Raw genomic sequence first — 22,835 nt, 5'->3', positions numbered from 1 at the left:
GTCCTTCCAATTTCTTTTTGAAAGAAACATTGAACATCTAATAGTCAAATCATAGTGTAAAAGTAGGTGAGATGGTCTACCTTCACCCTTACAGGGCACTCCAGTAACTCAGGATCATGATTCCCACCACAATTGCAACGCCGTCGTCCTTCTACACACCGTTCTTCAATATACTCTGTTCATCTACACACGCTTGAAACATGGCCAAATCCTTTACAATTCTTACACTGCAGTGGTTTGGGGATGGAAGCCCTTACGGCGTATGCTACATAACCAAGCTTCACATACATAGGTATTTGCACTTTTTCAAAAAAACAACAGACCTTCCTCTTTTTCTCCATTCACCCAGCGGGTCAGACGCCGGGAACCAACCACACCAGGAATTCTCTTCAGGTATTCAACCTGACCATCCGTCGTCACCCCTGAGATGACTCCTTTGACGGGTGCTCTACTCCGAAGTTCAAAACACAAGACTTCTGTTGTCCGGATTCTTTGGAGGCCCGCTGCAATCTTGCTCTGTTCATCAGAAATACAATGAATAAAAATAAGACCAGTCCTGTTCACTCTGACAGACTCCACTCAACAAACAGACATCCTTGCTCAACAAAGTCGCTTGCCCAACAAGAAGCGATTCATTATCATTTACACACGTATCCTCCACTCCAATTTAAGACAATTTCCTTTTTCGATACTACTGTAGTCCATTCAGAACATTGGTCTTCACCAAATTTATTCAACACGCTGTTTAATTCAAACTCAGCATCCACTTCCGCCATCCATCCTCCTCCGACCGAACCTCTCATCAACTCACCACTTCCCGTAAGAAAATGTGGATATGTCATAGGGCTACCTCCTTAGTGGGTGACCCTTCTTTATGGAATTATGTGTAGTCTACTCATGATGACCAGACAGAATTTCAAGGAAATGGGCTCAACAGGGAAATAATTTATTGGGTGATGTTTGTGTAACAAAGCAATAAATAATGTCGACCACAAAAAAAGCTATGAGTGTATCAAGTTCAGACCATGTGTACACCACCATCTTGTCTATTTCAAGTCTTCTCTCATTGATTGAGAAAGGTGTCTGTCAAAATGACATGCAGCACTTTGGGATGGATCCACCTCTCAATTAATGAGAGAGGACTTGAAATAGACAAGATGGCAGTGTACAAATTGTTGGATTACTTCATGGTGCAAAAAAACATATTTATTTTAATAAAGGAGCATTTTCTAAAATCAAAACGGAGCCCCTGTAACTGGACACAGACATTTATGAGACTCCTGTTTCCATGAATCAAGGACGAAGGCAGTACTGCCAAGCTATGGTTGGTCGAAAATTCTCTGTGCTACACCAAACAGTACCTCAACTGTAACTCACAGAATAATTGATAGTCATAGTATCTGGTGTTACAATCTTCAGCTAAGACCATTGCAGCTTGTGAGCTTACTAGGGTTAGGTCTACTTATATTGGAATCACCTGTTGTCAATCACCAGAGGCTTTTAAATTTGCACATGACATATATCTCTCTCCCTCTCTGTAGGTGCTTGGAATACGCTTTGCCTACAATTTCCCTTTTAATATTAAAGTCCATTAAACACACCTAGTCTGTGTAATAGGCCTATTATATACCTACACAGTTCAATAATAAAACATAGAATAGATACATGCACATAACGTTTTGTAACAACCAGAGATTGAGTCCTGGGAAGTCAAATGTCATTAATGTATTTATATGTACCCGTTGCTATCGCAGAAGAGTAGCCCTTAATTTCCTCTTTTGTGTGCAAATGTGTCCCCATGCCAGCATGCCAAGGTGAACGTGGTCTAACGGTCATGGCTAGAAGGATACTGCTTAACGTTAAAAGTAGATTTGTTTGCATTTTAGCTAATCCTGACCTTAACCAATTATCCTAACCAGCTACGTTAATTATCTTAATCTGCCGGTGTAAATTCTCAATTTAGTACAAAAAGTCAAATCGGACAAAAACGATATACCATCTAGCCAAAACTTGTTCCAACCGTCTGTCGACATATCACAATCTCAATTGCATAACGTTCACGTCCTCTCTCCTCATCCTTGCCTTCTCAAAACCCATTGGATGAAAAAGCCAGAGGTGCCGCTACTCTGACCTTCTCCCCCAATGGGGTTTGAGGACGCGAGGAGGATACAATTGATATTCTCTCCGTGTCAAACTCAGCCAGTGGTGAAGCCCTGCTTTGCATCCTCCTCTTTGGCTAAAAACCCTTTTAACCCCGAACTCCATAAGTGAAGTCATCACGTCCTCTCACTACCTGACTCTCGACGCTGCTTCAATTGCCTGCCTCTTTGGACCAAAAAGGGATATAACCGATCTTTAAAATATATGCAAAAGGTATGTATGTAGCTACCGCCGGTGTTTGCTTTGACTTTGAGTGAATTGCTATCATAATTTTCGATTCTGTTCTGTCATGTGACGCACGACTGACTCATCACTTCGGTGTATGCTCAAAAATGCACGTAGGCCTACACACAATTTTTGGATACGTTCTGTAGATTGCAAACTGGTTGCAATAGACTAAATAATGGTCTTGATATTCCTTCATGGTTTGGTATTTGACATTTGGAATAGACGATGTAGGCTACGCGAAGCCTAATAGCATAGCATGCTGTGTTTTAGCGAGGTGGCCTAGCTCCCTATAATAGTCGATCGGTTGTCGTTAAAGGGGTGGATGTCGCTAATTTTACAGGATATTGAGATTTTCCTCGTTGAGCTTCGTGAGCGACTCCGTCTTGAACGTGACAAAGTTCTTGTATTACGAAATGTCATTTGAAGACGTGGTTAATGATTGACTGACGACATGAATATTAGTTTGAACTGTGCAGATTGTTAACGTTTGTCTAATTTTATAGGTATTCTGCCACCTTGCAGCCGACCAGTGTAAAACACAAAAAATCATCCGGCCATCAAGGACGATAGGACTGTTGCCTCAATGTGATTACAAAAGGGTATTAAACATTGGCCTCCTACAAGGATATAGCTACGTTTTTTTTAGGGAATTATAATTTACCTATTGTGATCAGTTATTGCATGTCCGACATCTTGAAGCTTCAATATTTTTAACATGATCAAGCCTATTAGTATTAATAGGCCTCTTTAGGGCGAGTCCATGACAGCAAGGCCCAAACATATATATTTTGGTATCTGACTGTTCAGGCAATTCTCACATAGAAACTTCATTGTGAGGAAGAATGTTTGATATTCTTTTTACATTTGTATCATAAACCATTTGAGAAGATCATGATGAGGTGATTTTAGGCCCTTTTTTTTGCCTCTTGAAAGACCCTATGATCAGTGAATGATACAGACATCTTGGTGTCATTATACATTTACATTTGAGTAATTTAGCAGACACTTATCCAGAGAGACTAAATAAGTAATAACTGCATACATTTTCCCGTAGCTACAAGTCCCCTATGGGACTCAAACCCAGGCGTTGCAAGCGCACCATGCTCTACCAACTGAGCCACACGGAACCCATTATGGTCCTTAGTGTGCTCTAAAATATGGATGTCTAGATTTGTCACATTATCTCAAGTACCCTTTTTGATTTTGTTCATATTGCTTAAAACAATGTACTGTACAAGTACATCACATTTCCAGAGTGGGTGCTCTTCAACTTTTAAGTTATGATAAATGTTATGAGCACCACCAACACAGGGAATGGGCAAATTGATTTAAAGGGAACTCCCTCTGCTTGTGATTTGCTGAATGTGCACTCCTAAAAGAGGTCTGGGATTGTTTAAAGGAGAAGTTTACTCTTTGAACCAAATCCTTATTTTTGATGTAAACGGCATGTTATAGACTTTTTGTTGTTGTTGCTATTTCACTTGTTTTTGAAAAACTTACCCCAACAGCGATATCCTTCCTCATGCTCGTTCAGCAGTAGTTGTAGGGGCACAGAAAACATGAACAAAGGCTCCAAAAACACCCCAATACGTCCTTTAACTTCTTACGGCTGAAATCCTGTTAACGGATCGATTTGACAACAGCCAGTGAAAGTGCAGGGCACAAAATTCAAACAACAGAAATCTCATTAAAATTCCTCAAACATACAAGTATTATACACCATTTTAAACAAACTTGTTGTTAATCCCACCACAGTGTCCGATTTCAAAAAGGCTTTACGACGAAAGCATACCATGCGATTATGCTAGGTCAGTGCCTAGTCACAAAAAAACACAGCCATTTTTCCAGCCAAAGAGAGGAGTCACAAAAAGCAGAAATAGAGAAAATGAATCACTAACCTTTTATCTTCATCAGATGGCACTCATAGGACTTCATAATACATGTATGTTTTCGATAAAGTTCATATTTATATCCAAAAATCTCAGTTTACATTGGCGTGTTATGTTCAGTAATGTTTTGCTTCCAAAACATCCAGTGATTTTTGCAGAGCCACATCAATTTACAGAAATACTCATCATAAATGTTGATAAATACAAGTGTTATGCATGAAATTAAAGATATACTCCAATGCAACCGCTGTCAGATTTCAAAAAAGCTTTACAGCGAAAGCACACCATGGAATAATCTGAGTACAGCGCTCAGCCACCAAAACAAGCCATACAGTTACCCGCCAAGTTGTGGAGTCAACAAAAGTCAGAAATAGCATTATAAATATTCACTTAACTTTGATGATCTTCATCGGAATGCACTCCCAGGAATCCCAGTTCCACAATAAATGTTTGTTTTTGTTTGATAAAGTCCATCATGTATGTCCAAATACCTCCGTTTAGTTCACAAATCCAAATTCACAAGGCGCAGGCACTTAGTCCAGACAAAGTCAAAACAGTTCCATTACAGTTCGTAGAAACATGTCAAACGATGTATAGAATCAATCTTTAGGATGTTTTTATGATAAATCTTCAATAATATTCCAACCGGACAATTCCTTTGTCTTTAGAAATTAAAGGGAACGCAGCTCCCTCTCACGGCCGCACGCCTGACTGCGCTCATGGCATTCTGCCAGACCCCTGACTCAAACAGCTCTTATTCGTTCCCCCTTCACAGTAGAAGCCTGAAACAAGGTTCTAAAGACTGACATCTAGTGGAAGCCTTAGTGTAAATTTGGTCCGATTGCACTTACTATCTTGGATAGGCAATTACTTGAAAATCTACCAACCTCAGATTTCCCACTTCCTGGTTGGATTCTTTCTCAGGTTTTTGCCTGCCATATGAGTTCTGTTATACTCACAGACATCATTCAAACAGTTTTAGAAACTTCAGAGTGTTTTCTATCCAAATCTACTAATAATATGCATGTCTTAGCTTATAGGCCTGAGTAGCAGGCAGTTTACTCTGGGCATGCTTTTCATCCGAACGTGAAAATAACGCCCCCAGCCATAAGAAGTTAAGAAACATCAACACTCTATTGCCTTGTTCACGTGCTAGTTGGAACTAGGAAACTCAAAAATGTCTGACTTACTAACTGGTTGAACCTGGCACATGTATAACTACAACCAGTTGTGCAGAACGATTAACTGATATTTTTGTTATTTTTCAGTTTTTAAACAACGAATTGAAGTGGTTCAATTTTAATTCCATTTAGTTTTTCTGTGAGCTCAATGCGCACATTGCACAGTTTCTCTAGAGATAAATCAGATCAAGCCTGACCTGTGCAACGAAGTAGGGAGTTGTAGTTTCCAACAAGGCCAATATTCTACATAGTTTAATGCAAAAAAATTGGTAATTAACTAGAATGACCATAATCCATTGCACGCCTACTTGTATGGTCTGTTTCTTTTATGCCTGCTACCTATAAGAGACAGAATGCCCGTTTGCGAGCGAGCAGTTGCTTCAAGGTATCTCTACCTGAAAATACATTAAGTAATTAATTGTTGGTATTCAGTAGTCATAAAAGTATGCCTTATTTACTTTGAAGAACTACGAAAATAGTGATTTGTCAACCAGCATAGGCAGCACTCTATAGAGATGAGATAATGACTTGGAATGAAATAATAGTTATCAAATAAAACAAATGTAATATACAACAATTGAAATGTTATTGAAGTAATGTGAAATGATAAGCAGTAATGGGCAGTCACTACCATCATGGGCCTTTTTATTGTTTTATTCTGTGTTACCTTACAGCATTCCACCCACAATGCATAGTCCGTTGAATGTTACATTTTTTTTATTTTTTTTAAGGCCCATGATGCTAATCACTCAGCACTAAGAACCAGTTAGCAAGTTGGACATTTGAGTTTCCTAGTTCCGACTAGCACGTGAACGCGGCATATAACATTGAAAATATTATGTATAAATTGGGTCATGTCTTCAAAAGTAGAGGAGAACCCACTCTGGAAATGTGGCAATATCGTTTAAAAGTTTGGGGTCAGTTAGAAATGTCCTTGTTTTTGAAAGAACAGCATTTTATTTATTTTTTTCAATTTTAAAATGACATCAAATTGATCAGAAATACAGTGCCGACATTGTTAATGTTGTAAATGACTACTGTAGCTAATAAAAAATAAAAAAACATTTTTAATGGAATATCTACAGAGGCCCGTTATCAGCAACCATCACTCCTGTGTTCCAATGGCACGTTGTGTTAGCTAATCCAAGTTTATCATTTTAAAAGGCTAATTGATCAGTAGAAAACCCTTTTGCAATTATGTTAGCACAGCTGAAAACTGTTCTGATTTTAAAGAAGCAATAAAACTGGCATTTAGACTAGTTGAGTATCTGGAGCGTCAGCATTTGTGGGTTCGATTACAGGCTCAAAATGGCCAGAAACAAAGACCTTTCTTCTGAAACTCGTCAGTCTATTCTTGTTCTGAGAAATGAACAGAATAGAAAGAGGAGTGGGAGGCCCCAGTGCACAACTGAGCAAGAGGACAAGTACATCAGAGTGTCTAGTTTGAGAAACAGACGCCTCACAAGTCCTCAACTGGCAGCTTCATTAAATACAACCCGCAAAACACCAGTCTCAACGTCGACTGCCAGTGGAAGGGAGGACAGTAGCAGGTGACCCAACTGTGGTTTGACTGTTATGATTTCCCATTGCAGCCAATCCAGTTGCACTAATTCCGTTACAGATTTTTGGGTAATTCCGTTACTAATTTGTTAACTCGTAATTCCCTTCAACTTAAATCATCAACACAATTGATATCAGTAAAATCACTAACTAGTTGGTAGTTTTACCATTACTTGTTACTTCTGTAAACTTTCATTATTCTCCCTCATGAGGGACAGAATTGAGAAAGTGTCTTAGATATTTGCGTCACGGAATCACAAGGTAATATTTCTTAAATTTACAGAAGGTAAACCATTTATCTAATTAAACATACATTGTGTTTTTCTGTTACATTGTAATACTTTTTATGGTAGACGCTTTTATGACTCCTTTTCCATCTGTTTATCCAGAAATCAAAGCCTTTACTTATGCCAAATTTTTAAGATGGAAAGTGGTTGAAAAATGTATTTATGCCTTCATTTCCCCCAAAATATAGACTTAGCTGTCATTTGACACCCACTTTTGATAAGCTCCTATGAACTTCACATGTTGGTGATCTTGGGTCCATTTTGATGGCAATGCTAACTGTTCCCAAAAAAATTAACAAAAAGAAGCTAAATCATCAAGGGTACTTTTGTTCATTCATTAAACATGAAAAATATGTGAACATCTTTATTTCAGAATCTAGAACTACTCCATATTCTAGAGCTTTCTATAAGGAGTATAATGACACCAAGATGTTGTCTGTATTATGTGTGGTTCACTGATCATGGGATCTTACAAGTGGCATGTATGGAAACTTTCATTATGATTTTCAAAAAAATGACTTGTGATAAAATTAAAACATATTAAACAACCTTCCTCCCAATTAATTTTCTATGTGATAATTGCCAGAACAAACTGAGATCTACAATTTTTTTCGGGTCTTCCTGGTGTGGAATCGCCCAATAGGTCTCTATGGTAAGCTACTAGAACATCACGTATTTTAAATGCTATGTTATAGCTACACAACACAATGTCTCTTGGACTTGTCCTTTCACATTACACTGTGAATAGGCATCCTCTGACACCAGCCATAGTGCTGTTATCCACCCATTTTTGTCAAGTATTTTGTTAGCCAATTTTTATAGTATTGTTCAGTGATTGACTGACAAGGTGAACACGTTGCGCCAAATGGACAAGCCTGATTCCCTCTCTCACCGTGTCTAGACTTGACCGTTCATGCAGCTTTAGTATTCTGATCATGGAATTCTGACCGCGTCTTGCGTCTACGTCTACATTTAAAAGTCCACTGTGACCAGAGTGTGTCCGGATTCCCTTTTCGCACGCTATGTTCAAATGCCGGTATGCATTCTACAAACGGTGGAATAGGCAACATATTATAACACAACAGCTGATGGCAGTAGACCAGATCTGATCACAATCAGACCAGAAGTGACGTTTGTGTATCTAGACCCATCTTTTCAATGTGTTCTTCGTATTTTGATAGCAGAAGTTGCATGCAAGTGACAAGTGTAGACATGACCTTTATCTTCCATGTCCTGTCGACCTTGTTCAGATATGGTTAATGGGTGATTCCTCACAAAATCCCCTTTTTATTTTTTTAGAATGTTGTCCGAAATGTAATTCATAGAAGGGTCTTTTGGTGGAAGGTTTTTGGAACATATTTAACATTTGTATCTTAAGGCATAATTGAGAAATCATTTAATTGAAGTTGGAATATTTACAGGCATATCAAGGTTCCAGAGTGGGATCTCGGATACTTTTAGTTATGATCCAATTTGTAAGCATTACCAACAGATTGAATGTGAAAATGGATTCAAAATGGTTGTCTACACCTGTTGTTTAAGACGCATGTGACAAATTAATATTTGAATTGTTTGCCAACTGTAGTAACTGCCTCTCACATGGACATGCAATATGCTAGATATTTGCGATTATGTGAACAGAGCAACTCCCACTGACGGCACTTATCGCGCAAGTTTTTGCATGCCTCAGCAGCAGCAGATGGAGGGGGCAGTGTGTTTTGTGGATTATAATTTTGGCTCGGGTCTATAGATGAGGGAGGATTAGGGTGACCTCAAAGGTGCGTGTTTGTTGGACCCTTTTTTGAGGGTGGGGTGGGGTTACTGTGTATTCTCTGGTCAAGGGGGACCTTCTGGTTGGACAAGGGGGGGAAATCTGGGGCTGTGGAAGTAGGATGGCTCCCTGCTGGCTTTGATCCGTGGTAGGCCTTGCATTGGCCTGCTCTGCTTTATCCTAGCCTGATATGATCACTACTTGGTGGTGCCTGTATCTGGCGGCAAGGAACCTTGCCAGACAAAGCAAGTATCCTGTTTGATCAAGATTGTTAGTTTGATAACCAGGCAATGTCCGGTCATTGTGATTGCCTTATGAAATCACCCTGGCTTAGTTGTTGCTTTTATATTGTTCCGTATGTCTAGCCAGGATATTCTAGTAAAATGACGAAGGGACATAATTATTGTCCTTGGGTTTTGATAGGTAACTTATTACTCGTGTGTTTACTTGGTAGGGACTGCTCAGTAAGGAAGGTTGTAATGGTAGGATGTCCAGGCTTTTGATTCCAAAGATCCTCTCCTATAAATGTTTGAAGCTGTGTTGTACTGTTGGTCTCCTGCTGGGGTTTAAACTGTGTGTTGGGTGTAGACCTCCATGCTGCGGGTTAGTGAGTTTTGCGGTTGGTTGCGTGCCAAAGCAGCAGGACTTAAGTTGACAAATAATGGTTTGAAGCAATGCCAGTTTACTAGTCTTAAATTGGGCTACAGTATATTAAGCAATATACACCAACTGCACTGGAGTAGCTATGGAAAACAATAGCAGAACATTTTAGAAACGTGACCTTTAACCCACTATACACTATGCAAAATGGTTTCCAAATGGTTACGAAATGCGTGTCTAAACAAGACCTTTGGCCCTTGGCCTCAAACACTAGGGACAGACCTAGGTTAAGATAATATTTAGTGTAGGCTATTTCAATTACTTTCAAGGACATTTCGAAGCAAGTATTTGGATATGTTTTCTTTGAAAATAGGCTACAAGTAGTTGAATATTCAGAATGCATTTTCAAATATTGAAATACTTTATGCATTTGAACCCAGGTCTGTTTGGTCCTAGGTGTATTTGAAATAATGTATTAGGAAGTTAGTAGTTTAGGCTATTTATCAGAAGTTTATTTGAAAATACTTTCAAATATTTCAAAAGTAGCTGATTTTGACCACATTTAAAAAAAATAAAAAAAAACTTAAATATCCAGTTATTTGAACCCAAGTTTGACTAGGATATTGGTTTTGACTCAGTCTGGAGTAAATCAATTAAATACAGCAGTGTTTTTGATTGGCTTAAATGCATTCCTTGGGCTAGATTCCCAGACACAGATTAAGCCTATGCCTAGACTAAAGAGCGTGCTCAATGTTGAGGCAAAAGCATGATTACCTCACACAAAATTCTCACACTGTGATCTTGGACCAGGTTTCCCTTTGAATATTTATTTTCTCTCACTAGACTAACCTTGATAACTAGACTAAAGGTTAAACTATCTCCTTCCTTCTCTCCCTCCTCCAGCGTCGTGGATCATGTCGTCTGTGATGCAGAAGTTGATCACCCCCATGGCCAGCGGCCCTGCTGAGCCCCCCAGGAACAAGGTGACCGTGGTGGGGGTGGGCATGGTGGGCATGGCCTGTGCCGTCAGCATCCTCCTCAGGGTAAGTATGACTATATCACTGTCTTACTGTTACTTTACAACTGCATTACTACTCTTACTACTGTGTTATTAGTACTTTACAAGTACATTAGTCCTAATTTACTTTACCTCTGAATTACTACTATTATTGTGATACCAACAAATAGTTACTACTCAGTTATTATGTAGGCTGGTTGTAAATGTGGATTTTACCATATCATTTCCAAGTAAATACCAGGTATTCATGACCAAACTATCCTTCTGGCCCTTCTTTCCACCCCTACCTTCTCTCTCCTCCTCCTTCCTGTAGGACTTGGCTGATGAGCTGGCTCTGGTTGATGTGATGGAGGATAAGCTGAAGGGAGAGATGATGGACCTGCAGCACGGCAGCCTCTTCCTAAAGACATCTAAGATAGTCGCCGACAAAGGTAAGATAATCCCCCTTGTGTGTATGCCACTGGAGTGGTTCTGAGCAAAAAAGGCGGAATATGTATGTATTTTGCCATTAAAAGTGTAATGCAGCTTGTTTTGAAACCAGTTTAAGGTTGCTTGCGTCTCACTGATTGCCATTTAGACTCCCCCCCCCCCTGCTAAATGGGAAAAGTCTACGTAATTCAATTGCTCTTTCCCTATCTCTGTCCAGACTATGCCGTGACTGCAAACTCCCGCATCGTGGTTGTGACCGCTGGCGTGCGTCAGCAGGAGGGAGAGAGCAGGCTCAACCTGGTCCAGAGGAACGTCAACATCTTCAAACACATCATCCCCCAGATCGTCAAACACTCTCCCAACTGCACCCTTATCGTGGTGTCCAACCCAGGTACACACACACTGACAATTTAAATCTTGGACACAAGGTAAATTGTTTCCGGCATTATCCCCTAGATTGCATTGGCCAGCCCAGTTCCAACATTCCACCCTTACCAACAGTATCACACCACTCCACAATTCAAGATAAGAGAGAGGGCATTCTGACAACAGTGGGTGGCAGGGATGGGCAGTCAATCATTAACATTGTCAAGGGTGTGTGTGTTTGACCATATCCCTGTCTCTCCCTACCCCTAGTGGATGTGTTGACCTATGTGACATGGAAGTTGAGCGGCCTGCCCAAACACCGTGTCATCGGCAGCGGCACCAACCTGGACTCCGCCCGCTTCCGTTTTCTGATGGCTGAGCGCCTGGGCATCCATGCCACCAGCTTCAACGGATGGGTGCTGGGAGAACACGGCGATACCAGCGGTGGGTAGGGGTGACGATGATGATGGTGATTGGTCCTGGTAGAGCACAGAGACCCCATCGGTGGGGATGATGTCAGTGGAGTGCATACTTTAGTGGGAATCTGAGCGCATGTGTGAACTTCTTGTCACACCCAGTAAGCCACACCCAGTTGGCAGCTTTAACAGCTTTTAAAACAAAAGTACTTGTTTTGGCATTGTTACATCACTCTGCACATCCAGTTATCTCTGTCAGAAATAATGAGTGAGTTGAGTCTGCTTGTTTTATGAGTGAGTTGAGTCTGCTTTTTTTTAAATATATATATAATATATATTTTCTGTGTAAAATAATAAATATCTGTGTGTGTTAGTCCCTGTGTGGAGCGGTGTCAGCGTAGCTGGAGTTAACCTGCAGAAGCTGAACCCAGAGTTTGGCCTTGACGGAGACAAGGAGAACTGGAAGGCCACCCATAAGGAAGTGGTCGACAGGTAAATAGCCTAAACCTATCCCCAGCTCCATCCAGAGTCTAAATATGTACCTCTGACTCCACCTAGCGCTCGTAGTACAGCTAGAGTTTACACCGTACTGGTCACCACCTGATTCATTCATATCTACTGGAGCTGTCAAGGTGTAAGGGCTAAAATAAGGATGAGATCAGGCTGGGCTAATATTTGGTATCATTAATATAACTAGTTCGACTGACATTGTATACTAGAATAAGTATCAAAGCCCGCCCTCACATTTTATTTTGCATTAACCTTTTATTTGAGTTAACGTTCATGCAGGTTCACCTCATTGAGAGTTTTACCTGTTCAAGATGGCAACAGTTGGACGTAGATGCTGACTGACAGTGATTGTTTTGTGTGCTCCTCCAGTGCCTATGAGGTGATCAAGCTGAAGGGGTATACCAACTGGGCCATCGGCCTGAGTGTGGCTGATCTCACTGAGAGCATCATCAAGAACATGAGCAGGATCCACCCTGTCTCCACCATGGTCAAGGTGACGGGATAACACAGACGCATGCGTGCAGACACGCGCACAGTTACACGCACATTATGTGCATGTAAACACACACACACAAAGAGCGAGAGAGGGAATCAAACACACACATTTCTATGTGATAATGACTGACAGCTGTGTTTTGTTTTCCCCAGGACATGTATGGTATTGGCGAGGAGGTGTTCCTGTCCTTGCCATGCGTGCTGAACAGCAATGGAGTGGGCAGTGTGATCAACATGACCCTGACTGACGCTGAGGTGGGCCAGCTGAAGAAAAGTGCAGACACACTCTGGGGCATCCAGAAGGACCTCAAGGACATCTAGAGACACGCATCTACCCTTCCTCCCTCCGTTTCCGATGCAGTCAATCCCAGACTTAGTTTCACCCGTCCTCCGATCTACTGTATCCACCTTAATCTACTGGTATACATTCTTCCTTTCACACCCCCCCCCCCCCCCCCCACTTTCCTTTTGTAGGATGAGGTTACTGTGTTTCCGTGCTAGGTACTGTGTGAACCAGTATGACTATGTACCCTCATTGGATTCATGTGTTGAAGCTGTTGTACTACGATCAAAAAGTGTTGGCTTTATCCTCCATTTGCACTTTCTTGAAGCACTGTTCACTTCCTGTCGGGAGCGCAGAAACAAAGACCCTATAACTGGGTCTCCTGTCGGGAAGCAGTGGTGTTGGTTATTGTGCGAGATGTTCAGTCTGACATTGATTGCCAGAAAGAAACAAACAAAAGGGGGGGGGGGGGGGGGGTGGGGCAGAGGTGGAATCAATCGGAACGGGCTACTTTAGTTTTATTTTTTACTTACTGTAACACCCATGTTTGTGTAATGAATGACGACAACCAATGAGTAACTTAATAAATACTTTAACCTTATGAAGCATGTTATTGTGTCCAATGACATAAACGTTCCTCAATAAACTAGGCTACACAATGCCTCCCTGCTGTTAGATATTGCTACTAAGTAATCTGACATTTAAAAAATGATGAGTGACATGTAGAAGGAAATCCAGGTCCCTTGTCATACTTTTATTCACATACACCGTCAAATTAATTTGGACAATATTTTCAGTAAAGGAACATTCTGTTACGTAGCTTAAAGTACTGCATGTTAACATCGCTTTACTTCCCCAACCAACAAATTAAGGCCCTGTCCACTGTTTAGTGGTTGCTGAAATTAGTCTAGCTGATTCAAGACATTTACACTACATGGCCAAATGTATGTGGACACCCCTTCAAATTAGTGGCTTCGGCTATTTCAGCTACACCTGTCAACAAAGCTGTCTGTCATCGGTTGCTATACTCACTACCGAGTTCCAAACTGCCTTTGGAGGCAACGTCAGCACAATAACTGTTCGTCGGGAGCTTTGTGAAATGGGTTTCCGTGGCCATGGGTTTCCATGGCCGAGCAGCCGCACACAAGCCTAAGATCCCCATGCTCAATGCCAAGTGTCGGCTGGAGTGGTGTAAAGCTCGCCGCCACTGGACTCTGGAGCAGTGGAAATGAGTTCTCTGGAGTGATGAATCCCGCTTCACCATCTGGCAGTCCGAAGGACGAATCTGGGTATGGCGGAAGCCAGGAGAACGCTACCTGCCCGACTGCATAGTGCCAACTAAAGTTTGGTGATGGAAAAATAATGGTCTGGGGTGGTTTTCATGGTTCGGGCTAGGCCCCTTAGTTCCAGTGAAGGGAAATCTTAATGCTACAGCATTCTAGACAATTCTGTGCTTTCCAACTTTGTGGCAACAGTTTTGGGAAGGCTCTTTCCTCTTTCAGCATGACAATGCAAGGTCCATACAGAAATGGTTTGTTGAGATCGGTGTGGAAGAACTTTACTGGCCTGCACAGAGCCCTGACCTCAACCCCATAAGACACCTTTGGGATGAATAGGAACGCCAGGCCTAATCGCCCAACATCAGTGCCTAACCTCACTAATGCTCTTGTGGCTGAATGGAAGCAAGTCCCTGCAGCAATGTTCCAACATCTAGTGGAAAGCCTTCCCAGAAGAGTGGAGGCTGTTATAGCATCAAAGGAGGGACCAAATACATATCAATGCCCATGACTTTGGAATGAGATGTTCGACGAGCAGGTATCCACATACTTTTGGTCATGTAGTGTACTTTTGGCGATTGAGTGTATTTTCCTTATTGTCATTACAAGGTGTAATAATAATAATAATTACATCATACAAGATATGTACAAAACTTTTATTCAGCAGACTTGCATTTCCCAAACCCACCTTATAAGTAGACAATATGACACACAAACTCTACCTCATGAGTGAATGGTTAGATGCTGCTCTAACTGCTATAACATAAGCAATTGACCATCTCCATTGTTTAAACATTGGTTCCTTCTTGGCAATTTAGGCAGGAACATCTAGTTCTCTGAAGTAGAGTAGAATAGGCAACAGTTTGCTTGTCCTGGATCTTATGAGGTTGGCCTTGGATGGGTTAAATATGTTGCGCTTTCCAAATCGGAGCCCAAACGGGTTGAAGTTGAATTTGCTTGTCCGAGTTAAACGATGTTTGCAGATAATTTGTTGCTGGTCTTCATCACCCTCCTTCAAAAGGTAACAAAGGTTCGCATCGTCAGGTAAATTCGGACTGACAACCTTGCTTCTCATCACAACAGAGTGCCCCTCTTGCGCCTTAGCAGGTGTATGTCCTGAGAAAAGAGAGCATCGAATTATAAAATCGAATTTTCTTTTATTACTTTTGGATATTAAAAAGTTTGGCTCAGGACATTATGAGAAGGAAATGAACCTATAAGAAATGAAAAAGTCATTAGAATATATCAAAGCAAGAAATTACCTGGGATATCCGTCCACCCAAATCCTGGAGTTGGAGTCCCCCATGTTCCATACTGGCGAATTATCGCACAAACCAGGAAAAATGCCAGCATTCTCATTCTGTCAAAATCCAAGTGATCACACTTCGCATCCAAACAATGCAGCAAGAAACTAATGTGGTCATCTACACAAGCTCTTTCTTTGATGCATGACGTGTATTCTCTGCCTTTTATATTTCCGTCTGTATGCACCGGATTGTTAGGAGCGAGATGACAGCGGGTGAGTTGCGTTCGCGGCACTGACCACTGCTTAGTGGTGCTGAAATGAATAATTCATTATATTCTAGGAAATGTTGACAATCCGCGCCAAGGGATGACTTTTCTCTGAAAATTTGACTGTCAGATGTGGTCATTGTTGAATTGATGCAGTTTGCTAGAGTGCATGAGAGGTTTGAGGGATATGGGAAGTTTTGGGCAGCAGACACTAGCCAAATATCAATTATGCGTTTGGTTGACATCCATATAAATTACTTCACCCATGATTGATTCTTGTAATATTGGGCCATCAGAAGTGGATGCATTTTATTTGACCAACATTCAACCCCATGCTTAAAACACAACTCATTTAGGATGCATGGGGGGTGCCAAGTGTTTGCATAGCCAACACAACATATGGGGGACTATTTCTGGGAGTGAAACCCAGATTATTTAATGAGAAATTATGCCATATACCACCAATATGCCTACCTATAGGCTAAACCACCTATAGGCTAGGCAATATTGAGAAATAGGACTATGGAGTGCCAAGCAAAAATTAAAGCAGGAAGCACCAGTGACTCGGTCTATAAAAAAGTGATCAGATGAAGCAGATGCTAAACTACAGGACTGTTTTGCTAGCACAGACTGGAATATATTCCGGGATTCTTCCGATGGCATTGAGGAGTATACCACATCAGTCACTGGCTTTATCAATAAATGCATTGAGGACATTGTACGTACATACCCCAACCAGAAGCCATGGATTACAGGCAACATTCGCACTGAGCTAAAGGGTAGAGCTGCCGCTTTCAAGGAGAGGTACTCTAACCCAGAAGCTTATAAGAAATCCCGCTATGCCTTCCGACGAACCATCAAACAGGCAAAGTGTACTCCGACGCTTGTCGGATGTGGCAGGGCTTGCAAACTATTACAGACTACAAAGGGAAGCACAGCCGAGAGCTGCCCAGTGACACGAGCCTACCAGACGAGCTAAATAACTTGCTCGCTTCGAGGCAAGTAACACTGAAACATGCATGAGAGCATCAGATGTTCCTGGCGACTGTGTGAATAAGCTCGCAGCAGCCGATGTGAGTAAGACCTTTAAACAGGTCAACATTCACAAGGTCGCTGGGCCAGGCGGTTTACCAGGACGTGTACTCCGAGCATGCGCTGACCAACTGGCAAGTGTCTTCACTGACATGTTCAACCTTTCCCTGTCTGAGTCTGTAATACCAACATGTTCCAAGCAGACCACCATAGTCCCTGTTCCCAAGAACACTAAGGTATCCTGCCTAAATGACTACCGACCCGAAGCACTCAAGTCTGTAGCCATGAAATGTTTTGAAAAGCTGGTCATTGCTCACACCATTATCCCAGAAACCCTAGACCCACTCCAATTTGCGTACCGCACCAACAGATCCACAGATGATGCAATCTCTATTACATGCCACACTGCCATTTCCCACCTGGACAAAAGGAACACCTATGTGAGAATGCTTTTCATTGACTGCAGTTCAGCGTTCAACACCATAGTTCCCTCAAAGCTCATCACAAAGCTAAGGACCCTGTGACTAAACACCTCCCTCTGCAACTATATCCTGGACTTCCTGACGGGCTGCCCCCAAGTGGTAAGGGTAGGTAACAACACATCCGCCACGCTAAAACTCAACACGGGGGTCCCTCAGGGGTGCGTGCTCAGTCTCCTCCTGTACTCCCTGTTCACTTATGACTGTAACGGCCAGGTACGACTCCAACACTATTGTTAAGTTTGCTGATGACACAACAGTGGTAGGCCTGATCACCGACAACGATGTGACAGCCTATAGGGAGGAGGTCAGAGACCTGACCGTGTGGTGCCAGGACAACAACCTCTCCCTCAACGTGATCAAGACAAAGGAGATGATTGTGGACAACAGGAAAAGGAGGACCGAGCATGCCCCCATTCTCATTGACGGCGCTGTAGTGGAGCAGGTTGAGAGCTTCAAGTTTCTTGGCGTCCACATCACCAACAAACTATCATGGTCCAAGCACACCAAGACAGTTGTGAAGAGGGCACGACAAAACCTATTCCACCTCAGGAGACTGAAAAGATTTGGCATGGGTCCTCAGATCCTCAAAGGTTTTACAGCTGCACCATCGAGAGTGGTATGGCAACTGCTCTGCCTCCGACCGCAAGGCACTACAGAGGGTAGTGCGTACGGCCCAGTACATCACCGGGGCCAAGCTTCCTGCCATCCAGGAACTCTATACCAGGCGGTGTCAGAGGAAGGCCCTAAAAATTGTCAAAGACTCCAGCCACTCTAGTCATAGACTGTTCTCTCTGCTACCGCACGGCAAGCGGTACCAGAGCGCCAAGTCTAGGTCCAAGAGGCTTCTAAACAGCTTCTACCCCAAGCCATAAGACTCCTGAACAGCTAATCAAATGGCTACCCACACTATTTGCATTGCCCCCCCCCCCCCCTTACGCTGCTGCTACTCTCTGTTATTATCTATGCATAGCCACTTTAATTACTCTACCTATATGTACATAATTACCTCAATTACCTCGACACCGGTGCCCCCCACACATTGACACTGTCACGTTCCTGACCTTATTTCCTTTGTTTAGTCTTTGTTTAGTTGGTCAGGACGTGAGCTGGGTGGGTATATTCTATGTTTTGTGTTTCATTGATTTAGGTGTGTCTTATTGGCCTGATATGGTTCTCAATCAGAGGCAGGTGTTTTACGTTGTCTCTTATTGGGAACCATATTAAGGTAGGCTGTTTTCACTGTTTGTTTGTGGGTGATTGTTCCTGTTCGTTGCGTTCATTGTTTTTCCTATGTTCACATGTTCAGGACTGTAGCGTCGTTGGTTTCGTTCTGTTTATTGTTTTGTTCGTATTGAAGAGTATTCAAATAAATATGGATACATACCACGCTGCGATTTGGTCCTCCTCTCTTCCACATTACGACGATCGTTACAGACACATTGACTCTGTACCGGTACCCCATGTATATAGCCCCACTATTGTTATTTACTACTGCTCTTTTATTATTTGTTATGATCTCTTACTTTTTTTAGGGATTTTCTTAAAACTGCGTTGTTGGTTAAGGGCTTGTAAGTAAGCATTTCACTGTAAGGTCTCCACCTGTTGTATTCGGCGCATGTGACAAATACAATTTGATTGGATTTGATTTTGATGCGCTTGAAAAGGCTACATGGACTGAACATGGATTAAGAGCGAGGTCAGGTTTCAATGTGTGGATACACTACACAGCCCTAACACTTGGCTGTCAGTGAATGAGGAGGAGCAAAGTTCAAGCAAACATTGCGTCACGTATAGCCTTCTGCGTGATCATCAGCAGAAAGGAACTGTAGTCTACCTAGGTTTTGTTTTTGTCGCAATGACAGTTTTTTCCCTAACATAAACTATTGTTTCAAAACAAAAGTGTAATTTGTGTAATTATTTAGGCTATTGTAATTAATGTCGAGGTCCCTCAATTGCAGACATATGATATGCATGATAATAAAACTCCAGTAGGCCTAATATAGTCTACATTGCCTAAAAAAGGAACCGTAGCCCTATAAATAGTAGGGTCAAATTCATAATATAAATAATAAACATTTGCATTTTTTATGTAAAAAATACAATATCTAAACGTGAATGAGTATTTTTTATACCATGACTTTGGCGTACTGTTTAAGGCTAGGGAAACCACAGAATAATGACTGTAAAACTTTGATTTATAATTTATGTAGGATCTTCATTTGATCACTCTTTTGTTGCTGAGAATTGTCCTGCACAGCAGGAAATGCAAACTTGTGGTGTATTTGAGTTTTAAAAAGGCTTCTAAAGTTTGTAATTTCCAGTAACGAAAAACATATCAACCCCCATAAAAATGTCCATTCATTATAATCCACATAATAATTCTTATTTCCTATTGCTGCAGGATTATTTTCCTGCTGTCGCAAACTGGCTCAAATTAAGATCCTATATCTGTATTTTCTCCACTTTTGCTCACTATTGGCTTTGTCAAAACATTACTCTTGATGTCTGTGTGGACTTCAGTCCCGTGCATGCAGCCAGGGAATGTTGACTTTCTGTTCAAAGACGAGGGTCAGATTCAATCACAAAATGTAGGCGGCCTGGACAGTGGACTTCTAGGAGTGACGAACTGGGACCATGGGATGTGTGTTGCATCCTCTTCTGAGTCCAAGTGAACTCCAGTGGGATTTTCGGATGTGAGAAGATAGACAGTTTACAGTTGAACCTACAGAGGAGAGGACCAACAAACTGAGAGAGCATCAGTGGCACTTACCTTTTCTTGCCCCTGACCCGTTCCTTATCCATGACGTCACTGAGCGGTCTGCCTCTGTGGGATGAGGAAGTTCTACCTGTAGACGACCTGCTCTTGTTTGAGGTAGCCTGGGAGGTTACTAATAAATGTTTGTATTACTTGACCGAGAATGATCTGCATGGAGATAGACAATTCTCTGTAAAGCCTCTTCTATTGGTCTTGGTTCTTGGAGTATAACTGTTTTGTGTCCCTCCTCAGTAAATGTTATAGTGACAGTGGATGCAATGTTGTATGCATTGTCTACAGATGCCATTGATGATCATGCAATTTTAATAGTACATCACTTATTTTAGGCAATGTTACTACTTTTGTGTAAAGATGGGTTGCAGTGAAGTGTACAAATATGGAGCAACTCTTAAAGAGTTCATGACCCCTGGATTATTGGTCCAGAGTGGTCAGATATGGGATACTATCATGATTGAGAGGATCATCTTAAATTCCTCTGGAGCTGTGACAGTTTAGCCTAATGCCAGTGTCACCTGTTATCTTCTTTTTGCTAAATATGGTCATTTTTGAATCTTTGGTCCCAAAAGAGCAAATATTGAAATACATTGAAAATACAGTGTGATTGGAGAATATTAACTGTCTCACTGTCTGAACTGTTAGACATTTAATTGAAGACAAATACACAATCTCTGTCAAATACATATGTCTTGATGTTGTTTGTGTAACAGGATGTGTGAACCATATGAACTATGGTTCTATAAACTATATGAACCTTAACCTTACTGGCCAAAGAATCGTGCGTTCCTTGAAAATAGACTGAACTAGACATGAGTCCCAATGATCATAGAAACAATGTACTTTTTGTAGTATAGGGCTCTTCAGTTCTGTGTACTGTATATGGACGGATCTGTTGTCTGAGTCTATCCTGATGTTGTTGTGAAGAGTTCAGAGGTCATCACTTATGCAGTGTTGGGGATTAGTGAACTACTGTTTATGTAGTCAACTAATTCAACCCACAAAGCTCATCACTAAGCTAAGTACCCTGGGACTAAACACCTCCCTCTGCAACTGGATCCGGGACTTCCTGACCGGCCGCCCCCGGGTGGTAAGGGTAGGCAACAACACATCTGCCACGCTGATCCTCAACACAGGGCCACCCAGGGGTGGTGCTTAATCCCCTCCTGTACTCCCTGTTTACCCACGACTGCGTGGTGAGACAGCTTATAGGGAGGAGGCCAGAGACCTGGCAGTGTGGTGACAACAACATCTCCCTCAATGTGAGCAAGACAAAGGAGAAGATTGTGGACTACAGGAAAAGGAGTGCCGAACACACCCCATTCACATCGACAGGGCTGTAGTGGAGCAGTTCGAGTGTCTCAAGTTCCTTGGTTTCCACATCACCAACAAACTATCATGGTCCAAACACACCAAGAAAGTTATGAAGAGGGCACGACAACGCCTTTTCCCCTTCAGGAGACTGAAAAGGTTTGGCATGGGTCCCCAGATCCTCAAAAAGACCTACAGCTGCACCATCGAGAGCATCCTGACCAGTTGCGCCACTGCCTGGTATAGCAACTGCTCGGCATCCGACCGTAAGGCGCTACAGAGTGTAGTGAGTACAGCCCAGTACATCACTGGGGCCAAGCTTCCTGCATCCAGGACCTATATACTAGGCGGTGTCAGAGAAAGGCCCAAAACATTGTCAAAGACTCCAGTCACCCTAGTCATAGACTGTTCTCTCTGCTACCGCATGGCAAGCGATACCAGAGCGCCAAGTCTAGGTCCAAAAGGCTCCTTAACAGCTTCTACCCCCACGCCATAAGACTGCTGAACAATTACTTGAATGGCCACCCAGACTATTTGAATTGACCCCCCTTTTGTTTTTACACTGCTGCTACTCGCTGTTTATTATCTATGCATAGTCACTTGACCCCTTCCTACATGTACAAATTACCTCAACTAACCTGTACCCCCGCACACTGACTCTGTACCGGTACCCCCTGTACCGGTACCCCCCTCAATCTTGTTATTTTATTGTGTTACTTCTTTTATTTTTTACTTTAGTTTATTTAGTAAATACTTTCTTAACTCTATTTTATTAAAAAGTAGTTTGGACGTAGTGAAATGTTTTTTCAAAGTGAATTTTAGTTAAGTAAAGTATATTGTTCTTAAGGGTTGCTTTTGTCTAGCTTCAATTATTCCAGAGTGAAGTAATTGGTAGCTTGGTAAACTATATTTCAAGAGTAGCTTCCCCAACACTGCTTATCATGTATCTGTATTTGGCATCAGGGAAACGTCTTATGCGCCTATCACGGTGTGCAAACGTAATACAGGGGTTTCTGATTGTTGATGGTCCTTTTCACAAATATTTGACCGTAGCTTATCTTTTACGCAGCATTTTCAGATTTCTTTTGTTATTTATATCATGGTCTTTGTTTTTGTTCATTCCAGACTATTAATCGTGCAAAATACACAATATCATGCAGAACTATATCTTAATATGTGGACAGACTCACCTCCCCTCATGTGTGTCACAACATGTCACAAGTTAGAAAGTTTGAATCTCATGTATGTTATATATTTT

The 22,835-nt window shown here is 41.8% G+C and overlaps 1 protein-coding gene across 1 annotated transcript; it reads left to right on the top strand.

Annotated features, from left to right (window-relative positions):
- The first annotated feature begins 2,207 nt into the window (after positions 1 to 2,207).
- LOC120049851 (L-lactate dehydrogenase B chain) lies at positions 2,208 to 13,794 on the top strand. The gene is made up of 8 exons (XM_038996308.1): positions 2,208 to 2,373; positions 10,580 to 10,719; positions 11,008 to 11,125; positions 11,341 to 11,514; positions 11,760 to 11,933; positions 12,280 to 12,397; positions 12,785 to 12,908; positions 13,064 to 13,794. The coding sequence occupies exons 2-8, from the start codon at positions 10,591 to 10,593 to the stop codon at positions 13,229 to 13,231; spliced, it is 1,005 nt and encodes a 334-aa protein (XP_038852236.1). The 5' UTR covers positions 2,208 to 2,373; positions 10,580 to 10,590; the 3' UTR covers positions 13,232 to 13,794.
- The last annotated feature ends 9,041 nt before the right edge of the window (positions 13,795 to 22,835 follow it).

Source organism: Salvelinus namaycush, chromosome 6 (genome assembly GCF_016432855.1).
Source record: "Salvelinus namaycush isolate Seneca chromosome 6, SaNama_1.0, whole genome shotgun sequence".
Taxonomy (NCBI): Eukaryota; Metazoa; Chordata; class Actinopteri; order Salmoniformes; family Salmonidae; genus Salvelinus; species Salvelinus namaycush.
This window is presented reverse-complemented; position numbering and strand designations above follow the sequence as displayed.

What these genes read in the sequence shown, in the direction of transcription:
- LOC120049851 (XM_038996308.1), top strand. Translation starts at nt 10,591, where the DNA reads ATGTCGTCTGTGATGCAGAAGTTGATCACCCCCATGGCCAGCGGCCCT. An exon ending in TATCGTGGTGTCCAACCCAG is followed by an intron (nt 11,515 to 11,759) that starts GTACACACACAC and finishes CCCTACCCCTAG; the next exon opens with TGGATGTGTTGACCTATGTG. An exon ending in CTGTCTCCACCATGGTCAAG is followed by an intron (nt 12,909 to 13,063) that starts GTGACGGGATAA and finishes TGTTTTCCCCAG; the next exon opens with GACATGTATGGTATTGGCGA.